At 38.4% G+C, this 11,090-nt stretch overlaps 1 protein-coding gene across 1 annotated transcript; it reads right to left on the reverse strand.

Annotated features, from left to right (window-relative positions):
* On the reverse strand, positions 1 to 10,942 carry LOC122353737 (inter-alpha-trypsin inhibitor heavy chain H3-like). The gene is made up of 19 exons (XM_043251626.1): positions 10,643 to 10,942; positions 9,538 to 9,701; positions 9,148 to 9,252; positions 8,904 to 9,066; positions 8,683 to 8,793; positions 8,468 to 8,596; positions 8,233 to 8,349; positions 3,051 to 3,219; positions 2,868 to 2,978; positions 2,181 to 2,362; positions 1,914 to 2,093; positions 1,621 to 1,748; positions 1,381 to 1,553; positions 1,201 to 1,236; positions 866 to 892; positions 656 to 685; positions 483 to 533; positions 180 to 397; positions 1 to 75 (listed from the first exon to the last, which is right to left on the reverse strand). Exons 1-18 carry the CDS (start codon positions 10,718 to 10,720, stop codon positions 249 to 251), a joined length of 2,103 nt encoding a protein of 700 aa, XP_043107561.1. The 5' UTR covers positions 10,721 to 10,942; the 3' UTR covers positions 1 to 75; positions 180 to 248.
* Positions 10,943 to 11,090: the final 148 nt, after the last annotated feature.

Here is an 11,090-nt window from a genome sequence, read left to right on the forward strand (position 1 = left end):
TTATGAAGAAGAATAACGACTCTAATTTTTCCCATGAGGATGTGTGTTTCCTTTTTCCGGAGAATCAGAGACACGCTGATGAAACAAAAAAGCTGAAGAATGAATTCTATCTTTCAAGTTGACAAAGAGCTCTGGACATACACAGGTTTAGTTAAACATATAGTTTAAGTAGTATTTACCCCTCAGTAATGTGTTGGGTTGATTCCTGGCCCCATAAGAACTCAACTTGAGTCTGACCATCGTGGTATCTAATAGATGTTGTGTTTATTGTCAGATGATGGTTGATGTTGTAATGTAAGGCAATTTGATGGAATCCGTTTTGTCCAGTTGTGGATTCTCCATTCACAGAGTGGCTTAGACTGACCAACAACAGGCAGCAGGAAACGATTGCTATGAACTGTGGGAGACAAAAAATAACCAAATGCAGCATCATCATTTTTCTATAATTTCAGAATTATTAAGTTTGAGAGCTATATATGTACCTGACACTATAGAAGGAACAGGTAACATTCTCCCAGCTGCTGGCCTGACATCTAATAAAATAGGTTTATGCATTAAAAAGCCAAATACATCAATTGATTAAATTAAATTATTATTATTATTATTATTAACATTTTTGGACAAAGAATGGTCATACATACAACATCATACATACCATCACTTAACCGTAATGCAAAGCTTGGGACTGGAAGAAATGAAAGTTAGGCAATAAAATACTTTCAGTTATGAAGTACAATAACAGAAAAATGTGAAATGTGAAAAGATACACGTGAAATGCATGTGACAGCTGTGTTTATTCAGTATTAAATCTGGTTGATAGCAAATACATGTATCAAATGCTGAACAGGAAGGAAATGAAACCCACCTGCATCTTGAAGTTTAAAGTGTTTCGCTGAAAATAAAGTGTTTTTATATAGTGAGCATGATTCAAAGATTTGAATATATACACACATACTGTACGTACACAAACAAAATGAATTAAATGAAATTAAATGAATAGCTATTTTCTCTTTGCCAACATATGCAGGTAATTTCCAGTCACCCTAGCCTTTCCTGAACTAAGTGTTAAGATGGTAAAGAGGTTTTCATTTCAGAATCCAATCAACAACTATATTAGACAAAGCCAAATCCACACCCTAAATGTCTTAATTTCTGCATTTGTTTGTGTACATGAACTGTTAGTTCACTATTTATACTTACAGCTGAGTAAGTGAGTTGTATGTTGAAACTTCCTTACTAAAAAAAGAAACAAGTGTTAAAAGCTTCAACAGTTAAATCTGTCATTTTCTTGTACTCCAAACTGGAGACAAGCAAAAAATAATTTCCCAAAACTTGTGAACATTCTAAAACAAAGAATCATAACACAGTCTCTTTTCTGACCTGGAGGTCTGTGCGGCGCTTCTCCCTCTTTGGGTTTGTCGGCTACTTCCACGTCTCCTTCCTGTGGCTTAGTAACGACCATAGAGGTGAGGGGAGTGACAAACTGATATTTCAGAGAAAGTCTGAGAGCTTCTTTCTTTTCGTCCTCTTTCTCCTGTCCTTTAAGAAGCACCCTGAGACAGAAAGATGTCTTCAATGTCCAACTTAAAACACAAAATGGCAATTCACTCATAAACTTACTGTCTCTCCAGAAGCTGTTTCACTGTAAGGTAGGCCCACAACCTCTGCATGAAATCTTCATCCTCAGGTGGAACATCACTGGGCTCTTTTGTCATTATAGTGTCTTGATACGTCACATTGCTGCCTTTCTGCTCAGAAATAATATTTCCAGTGAACATTTTCAACAGGGATGCTGTCAGTACCACTTTCACCCCTAATACCTTCTATAAAAACAAAGCTATTATTCAGATGTCCTCCACAATCGACCAGTGATCCTAGTAATATGCCACTACACAGATGAGTGAAGATCTTACTGATACTGCGATGACTTGGGTGGTGAAACTCTCCACACTGTTGTCTGTGATTTGTCCTGACACCACAATCTCAGAGCCATTGAAGTACAAGCTAAAGCTGGTCTTGGTAAGGTTTGTACCTCCTGGGTATTTAAGTTGAATTTCAGTGAGAAGAGGGACGGCAACTTCTTCATAGAAGCCCTAAAAATCAAACAAACTTTAAATACGCTCAAAGACAGAAGCGCTCAGCAATAAAGATGAATTCTCAGCTGATCGTCAGTAGTTCACCTGAAGCTGTAGATCAGCGTCTGAATCTTCATAAATCCTGCGAGCAACTCCACTATTTTCCAGAGACATCGTTGTCAGGAAGTCAAAGTTAACATCATATCCAAAACCAAGGCAATAGAGGGGAAACTTTGTCCCAATGGCCTCTTTCACATTCGCCATTATCTTCTCTTTGTTGGTTTCACCTGTTAAAGACAAATATTTTTTACAAAATTCAAATATTCAGACACGATTAAATAAAATCATGTACATCGAGGATATAAATGGAAAATAAACAATAATTGTACAAAAAAATTCTAAATGACTTTTATGACTGAAATTTTATAATGTGCCTCTGATACTGATGTGGTTCAAAACTAAAACTTCCACTGACACTCTAACCTCAATTTTATCACAAAAATGCTTGTTAAAATCTGTTAAGTGAACAATCAAACATTTAAAAGTACTTTTTTGCCAGTAAAATTAATTTATGTAACAAATTATGGAAATGATTATTTAGGCATGTTTGATTTTGTATGAAACTGCAAAGGAATCAGAAAGGGAAAAATAATTTATCACAAATTCATAAAAGTGCAAAAACAATATGCGCTGACTGACAACATTAACGATTAAGGGAGTCCTAATGCAGTTTTTTTCTTTAGAGAGCTAAACGTGGGCAGTGACTGTTTGTATATATCAGTGTTTCTGTACCTGAAGTGGGATCTCCATCGGTCAGCAGGATCAGGATGGAGGCTGTTCCCTCTCGTGGATGTCGACTGATCATATCCACTCCTGCTAGAACTGCTGCGTTTATGTCCGTGGCTAAAGGAAGACCAAACATAGTTGTGTCATTGCGAGTTACAACTTTCTTACTCCTTATTATGTGTAACTCACCTCCTCTATCTCTGATCTCCTTCACAAAAGATTTGGCATTCTCTAGATTTTCCTCAGTAGCTCTGAGGAGCTCACGCTTCCATAAGCTAACTTCACTGTCAAAGGTGATCAATCCAAAGTGGTCATCCTCATCAAGATCACTTAAAATCCTCAGCAGTGCCAAACGAGTCTAAAGAAAAACATGTCGGCAGCTATGGAAGTTAATCTTTCTCTATAACGGATGCATGCTCCCGTTTAACAGATTTATATAGTTTTGTTACTAATTTAAGGAAATACCAAAGTCCCTGTTCTTATAGCATGAAAATGCAGAATGCTGCAAGATTCTCCAAGAACGTTGTTATAGGATTTTGCAATTGTTACAGCCAAAGGTGTTTCTGAATATGTCCACTAGCTGGAGATGTTTCACAGTTTGGTCTGCTTCTTCAGGAACACCTTTGAGGCAATTCATCTTTTCCTTTTCAGCTCTTGATTTAATTTCTTTCCCCTACACCTTTAGGTATTTTTTGTATTAGTATCCGATTAATTTCTGATTAGATATTCATACCAATTTTCCAGTATGCATAATATGGGCTCAGTCAAGATCAAACTGAGAGAGGATCAGTAGATTTTTTGTTTCGTTGTATATGACTAGAGATGAGTATTAATGAGGCAGGTTAAACCGCCATAGTCACGTTGTATTGGAACCTGGTTAGAAGTGAGCTCTTTCCAAATGAATCATACTTATGCTGCTTTCCAAGCAAACCATAACTTTTTCCAACCTTCTACCTGTGAAAGTGAACTGAAATGGCAGTCAAACCTGTGACTTACCACCCATAAACTCATACTAGATCGATGTACTCCCAGTTCTACACTCTGACGTCACATAGCCCGCAAAACAACAAAGGCAGCCCCTGCGAGTTAATGCAGGTGGTACACTAAAATAAAATGTATAACATCTTCTTTTGCCTTATGCGCCATTTTTCCTCCTCTGTTTCCCTCAAATAAGCAAGGAAAGCACCTTTGGCAATACAAATGATTGTAAATGAGCATAAGCCCCAAACACTCTGCCATGTTAGTTTGTTTACATCTAATGTATTGATTAGATTGCAGTTAGCATCTAACCAGAAGTGCAGGATATAGTTATAACAAGTTATAACAAGTATGACAGTTTTTATATTTTTAACAGATGTGGTGATCAGAAGTTGTCTTCTCTCGTCTTTGTTTACCATCTCTGCGCTCCCTGTGAGCACTTTTGCCCCAGCTGGGTAGAGTGCACAGCCTTGGGTGTTCTGGAGATCCAGGGATTTAAGGATTGGTGATAAAACTGTTGCAAAAGTACAGACCGATACCCAAAAGCTCTTTGTCAGGTGTAAGATGTAAGGGCAAGGCTGTTCAGTGTGAACATGCCCAAGATGAGCAGGAACAATACTGCAGAATTGCAAAAATTGGAGAAACTGTGGATGCGGCGTTATCTTGGTCATTTAAGATCAGGCTCAGGCTTGGACACTGAGCTCAGGAAGTTTAGTGTGACTTGCCTAGAATGCTACAACATCTTGAGTTATGTTTTGAAGTTTAACTTATGGACTCAAAAACCTGCCTGGAACATAGCATTTTGAATAGGAGAAAGTGCAACACACAATATAGCGGGATAGTCCTTCTTCTAAATACAAACCGGATTCCAAAAAGTTGGGACACTATACAAATCGTGAATAAAAACTGAATGCAATGATGTGTAGGTGCCAACTTCTAATATTTTATTCAGAATAGAACATAACTCACGGAACAAAAGTTTAAACTGAGAAAATGTACCATTTTAAGGGAAAAATATGTTGATTCAGAATTTCATGGTGTCAACAAATCCCAAAAAGTTGGGACAAGGACATTTTCACCACTGTGTGGCATCTCCCTTCTTTTTACAACACTCAACAGACGTCTGGGGACAGAGGAGACCAGTTTCTCAAGTTTAGAAATAGGAATGCTCTCCCATTCTTGTCTAATACAGGCCTCTAACTGTTCAATCGTCTTGGGCCTTCTTTGTCGCACCTTCCTCTTTATGATGCGCCAAATGTTCTCTATAGGTGAAAGATCTGGACTGCAGACTGGCCATTTCAGTACCCGGATCCTTCTCCTACGCAGCCATGATGCTGTGATTGATGCAGAATGTGGTCTGGCATTATCTTGTTGAAAAATGCAGGGTCTTCCTGAAAAAGATGACGTCTGGATGGGAGCATATGTTGTTCTAGAACCTGAATATATTTTTCTGCATTGATGGTGCCTTTCCAGACATGCAAGCTGCCCATGCCACACGCACTCATGCAACCCCATACCATCAGAGATGCAGGCTTCTGAACCGAGCGTTGATAACAACTTGGGTTGTCCTTGTCCTCTTTGGTCCGGATGACATAGCGTCCCAGATTTCCAAAAAGAACTTCGAATTGTGACTCGTCTGACCACAGAACAGTCTTCCATTTCGCCACACTCCATTTTAAATGATCCCTGGCCCAGTGTAAACGCCTGAGCTTGTGGATCTTGCTTAGAAATGGCTTCTTCTTTGCACTGTAGAGTTTCAGCTGGCAACGGCGGATGGCACGGTGGATTGTGTTCACTGACAATGGTTTCTGGAAGTATTCCTGAGCCCATTCTGTGATTTCCTTTACAGTAGCATTCTTGTTTGTGGTGCAGTGTCGTTTAAGGGCCCGGAGATCACGGGCATCCAGTAGGGTTTCTGACCTTGACCCTTTCTCACAGAGATTGTTCCAGATTCTCTGAATCTTTGGATGATGTTATGCACAGTTGATGATGATAGATGCAAAGTCTTTGCAATTTTTCGCTGGGTAACACCTTTCTGATATTGCTCCACTATCTTTCTGCACAACATTGTGGGAATTGGTGATCCTCTACCCATCTTGGCTTCTGAGAGACACTGCCACTCTGAGAAGCTCTTTTTATACCCAATCATGTTGCCAATTGACCTAATTAGTGTTAATTGGTCTTCCAGCTCCTCGTTATGCTTAAATTTACTTTTTCCAGCCTCTTATTGCTACTTGTCCCAACTTTTTGGGATTTGTTGACACCATGAAATTCTGAATCAATATATTTTTCCCTTAAAATGGTACATTTTCTCAGTTTAAACTTTTGTTTCGTGATTTATGTTCTATTCTGAATAAAATATTAGAAGTTGGCACCTACACATCATTGCATTCAGTTTTTATTCACGATTTGTATAGTGTCCCAACTTTTTGGAATCCGGTTTGTAATATAACCAATTGTTGTTTGGTAAAGTCATCATGTTACTTCACCTATATATGTCTATGATGGGCATGTTGAATCTATGTGCATTGGCTGATCTAGGCTTAAAGATAAGATATTTAAATCTCCTTGAGTCCTCGCCTGTATCTACTGTAGACAACCCACTCTTTGTGGTCTTAGTGTATCTATGTGCTAGCTAAGTGACTGCTCCCCTTCTTATGGCTGGTTTTCTACTAAGTGGTATGGTTCGGTACAGTACAGTATGCAATCATGTCTGTTTCCATTGTGAATGGTAACAAAATAACACTTTTTTGGTACCCTACCATAAGAATACTTAGCACAGCAAAGGGTACCAAAAGGGTGGAGCTAAACGTCTCGGTTACATATGTAACTCTCATTCCCTGATGGAGGGAACGGAGACATTATGTTGTGACAACAGACTGGGGTCTTTCTTGGAGCCCTTATTAGCTCTGATTAAGAGTAAACACCAGTGAAATCTTGCAAGTGGTTAACTAATCCTGAGCCACTCCCCATCACACGGGTATAAATAGGTGACAGGTGTAACCACTTGTCAGGTTTTGCTGAGGAGCCCAGGGCCGTCCCTGGTCCCCCCAGTGATGGTTCAAGGTTGTGGCAAGGGGACATAACGTCTCTGTTCCCTCCATCAAGGGGTGTTCTCTGTCTGTGAGTCACAGACAACATAACTCTACGAGTTATGTTGTGACAACAGACTGGGGTCCATTTGGAAAACGCTAAAACCTGAACCCAGTCACAACCAACAGCACTACAAATCATGATAGGCCATAGCATGTCAGGCAAATGCTATGCCCCTGGAGAGGCCAAACCGTTGTTCCTAAGATAGAAATAGATTCTTAAGAGAAGGGATTTTGACCTTCAAGAGATGCTTTAATCTTTCTATTTGTTGTTTGTTTGCCAGTATAACTGAGCTGAGGGGGCCCTCAGTCAGGCAATAAAACAACTGGCAGTGGGAGGACTTGTGGGAAGTGAACAGGTCTACCTAGGCTTCCCCGGTTCGACTCTAAATCACCGGAACTGTCTGGGGGTGGAATTGCCATTCTCTGGTCATGAAAGCATGCCGGCTGCATGATTGTGCTCTCCCGGAATATGCATGGCATGCAGTGACTGGAAATGTGGCTGACTCCAAAGAAGGAGATGGCAGGCGAGCTGTGACATGTACCTTCTGTAGAAACAGTGAGCCCAAAGAAAAGGTCTGCGTCGAGGAAGAATTAAGACATGAAAGTACGCATTCTTCAGGTCAATAGCTGCAAACCAATCCTGTGGCTGAACACGTATCTGCATCAACATTTTGAATGGAAGCTTGTGAAGGGCCCAAATCAAAACACGCAGATCTAGAATTGAAGTAAGGGCTGTAGAACCCTGACCTCATCCCGGCTGGATGAACTGGTTTGGGAAATAAGTGGAAATAAGCCATTAGGGTCTTTAAGTAGTGGTCTCCTTAATTACTCAGTGGCGTGGCCCAATTCTGAGGAAAGGTTTGGTTTGTTTTTCTCTAACCAGGTGGACAGGTATGCACCTCAACATGGGGCGATTGAATACAGTTCTTCAAATTTCCTCCTAGAGGGGATGCAGCTTAAAGTTGCCTTGAAGGGGAACGTCTGGGGTTATGCATATAACCATGGTTCCCCAAGAATGTACAAGATGCTGCGTCCCCTAGCAGGTTCCCTTTTATACTTTTGTTTTACACATGCATCAGACATCTTCATGCTAGCAAAATTGCCCTAAGTGTCCTCTAGAGGGTGACACAGCATCTCGTTCCCTCTGAGGGAAAGTGTGGAACCTTTTGGACTTTTTGACTGCTACTACATTTGGAGAAGTTGAATTGTTTCTAAAAAAACCAATTGTGTAAATTAGTTGAACAATGTAATTTAAAAGCTCATTATGTTTTTAATTTAGCTGTAATGCTGACATTTACCTGATCCATTTTTCTACCATGCATAGAACCACTCTGGTCGATAATAAACACCACATTTTTGGGAATATGTGGAACATCAGAGGGGGCAAAGTAGTGGACGAAATAGCCATTTGATACCTGAGAGAGGATAAAAAAGTTTGAATGTCAATAATGTCATTTCACGGTCATTCAAAATCCTCTCCACTTTTCAAAAATTTATTTTACTCTTATAATCCATGTTATTTTACAAATGTACCATGACTTCTCCTTTAGGATTTTGTCTCTCAACATCATATGCTATGAGCAGGTCACCACTCAACCCATTTTCTCCACAGCTTTTACACTTGGTCTGTTGATCTCGAGAAGGATAGAAGGTCACCCATGCCTGAAATGATCAGTTAGTCACATGATAACCTTTTTTTGAAACATGAAACATCTAAACTGTGTTTTAATCCTCTTTAAAGCTCTTACGTCTTTGTCTGCTCTGGTGGTTTTGATGGCATCGGCCAGATCACCAGTGCTCAAATCTCCTTTCACCTCCAAGAAGGAGATTCCTGGCTTCTCTTGGATGTGCACATCCATCTAATTTAAGGAAAAGAACATCTATTTATTTATATATTAGAATTCAGTGATTAAATAGACAGATATTGTGCATCATAACTGATTATCTATTTCTTTTTCTTCTACTATACCTTGAAGTCAGCCACTGGCTGCATCGGTTGGGCGTTGATGAGTAGCTCATATTTGCCGAGGCGACGCTTTAACAGTTCCTCGTAGGTCAACTCAAAGGTCACTTTACTAAAAGCAGCTACTGTCACTGAGGTTTTAAAGTCCTCTAAAGTCCTTCCAACTGATCTGAAATAGAAATAAATACCAGCATATTACTAAACTTATTACAATTACATATTTTATGAACTTAAAAAAAAATTCCAGTACCTGACCAGTCCAGCACTTTGTCCTCGAGATACTGCTTGACTGTATTGCTGCTGAGCTGCTTCTTTTTCCTTCACAACCCCATCATATGTTTTTCCCTCTATGGTCCTGTGGAGAAAATGACACAACGCCGTATCCTTAATATTGCTCAAACATTTTGAATGTTAGACATATTGCATTAAAAAAAACCATCACACAAATAACATCAGTAAATATGTTATTTTGTATGAAAGTATTTGTATCTTTAGCTGCAATTTCTTGTAATACATTGAAAAGTTTAATCTATATTTTGTCCTTGTTTGACTGCATTATCAGATGGATCTGACCTTCACAAGCTATAAATGGCTTCTTTGCCTCTTTATTTCTACTTATATAACACTGATGTTCACCCACATTCTGAATTTGCTGATGAAGGCATTCTTGGGAATCTTGACCTCAAACTGGATCTCTTGAGATTCATTCAATTTGTTCGCAACACGGCTTGTGATGACTGTTGTGGCGTAGCGGCTGGTGACCGTGGAGTTAATGTAGAAGCTGTATATATCCACATTTTGTTTCTGTTGAGACATCAACAATACTCAAATCAAAGTATACTCTGAGTATAACAGAAAGTGATTGGCTTTTGCACATTCATTCCTCCTTTTTGCATAGGATTGCTCAAATGCTTTCTGCTCGAAAATCGCATGGGGAAATGGCCTTTGGACTAAGACAAATATTTTTCCACGACTGCATTTGTGTACACAGCTGAGCAATAGACAGTTAGATGCGTAGTTTTTCTGTCACCCATAGTATTATAAACAATCAAAATAAAAACGTTAAATATCTCAACATGTTGAGTTTGTTTTGTTTTGGTTTTATTCACTGATTGATCGATAATATGACAAGATAAACCATATTAAATCAAAATACATGATACACTACTTTGCTAAAAATCTATGCACACTAAGACTGCATTTTAATCATAAATATAATAATATTTGTTTTCATTCATTATATATTTAATACAAATTATTTAGTGAACTATTGTAATGTAAAATAAGGTTACATTTACAAATTGTATTTATTCCTGTGATGAAAAGAGTTTTTTTCAGCATAACTACTCCAGTCCTCAGTGCCACATGATACTTTAAGAAATCAATTGCTGCTCAAGAAACATTATTTGTTAATTAATGTTGAAAACAGTAATGTTTAGTATAATATATTTTAATTATATTTTTGTGTTAACGTTGATACATTATTCAGGATTATTTCATTTATAGCATTTATGTGGAATAGAAATATTTTAAATTAGAATTGTCTTTAAGGTCAATTTTGATATATTTCACAAATAAAAGCATACATTTTCAAATAAGTCTTACTGAGCTCAAACTTTTAAACATTGGTGTATATTCAACATGAGTATATATAATTTGTCTAAACATTAATCACGAGTACAGATATTCTGTTTTTGTACCATTTTTGATTCTGTCTTTATCTTGAACTAAAATTTGTCTCTCGCCTTTTTAACAGGATCTGAAGTAGCTAAGATGAGGAAGACACCCAAGAAAATCAGCCGGAGAGCTGCTCGATCCATCATGACCTGCAGAGTAAACTGAACTCAAACACAAACCGGCTTTAAACTCAAGTCCACAGCATGTTGAAAACTGCATAACTCACTATCGAGGCATGCCTTTGGGTGGGAAGGGGGATAATGTTTAATGCATTTCTTAAAAAAACACATTTAAAAGCACAGCATCACAACTGCTGAGAAAAGCCTGCCCGTCAAACCAGAATGTTATATAGATGGAAATGTAATAAAGATAGAAATCACTTTAAATTATGTTAGGGTGGGCTGTTGAGATTAAATTATTGTATGTGGTTATGAAAGCATTCTAAAGATGTGGTACACAGACTGAAAATAACCTACTATTTGCCAACAGATGAACGTTTCATAACAATTTCACAAT

This window comes from Puntigrus tetrazona, chromosome 11 (assembly GCF_018831695.1).
Source record: "Puntigrus tetrazona isolate hp1 chromosome 11, ASM1883169v1, whole genome shotgun sequence".
Lineage (NCBI taxonomy): Eukaryota > Metazoa > Chordata > Actinopteri > Cypriniformes > Cyprinidae > Puntigrus > Puntigrus tetrazona.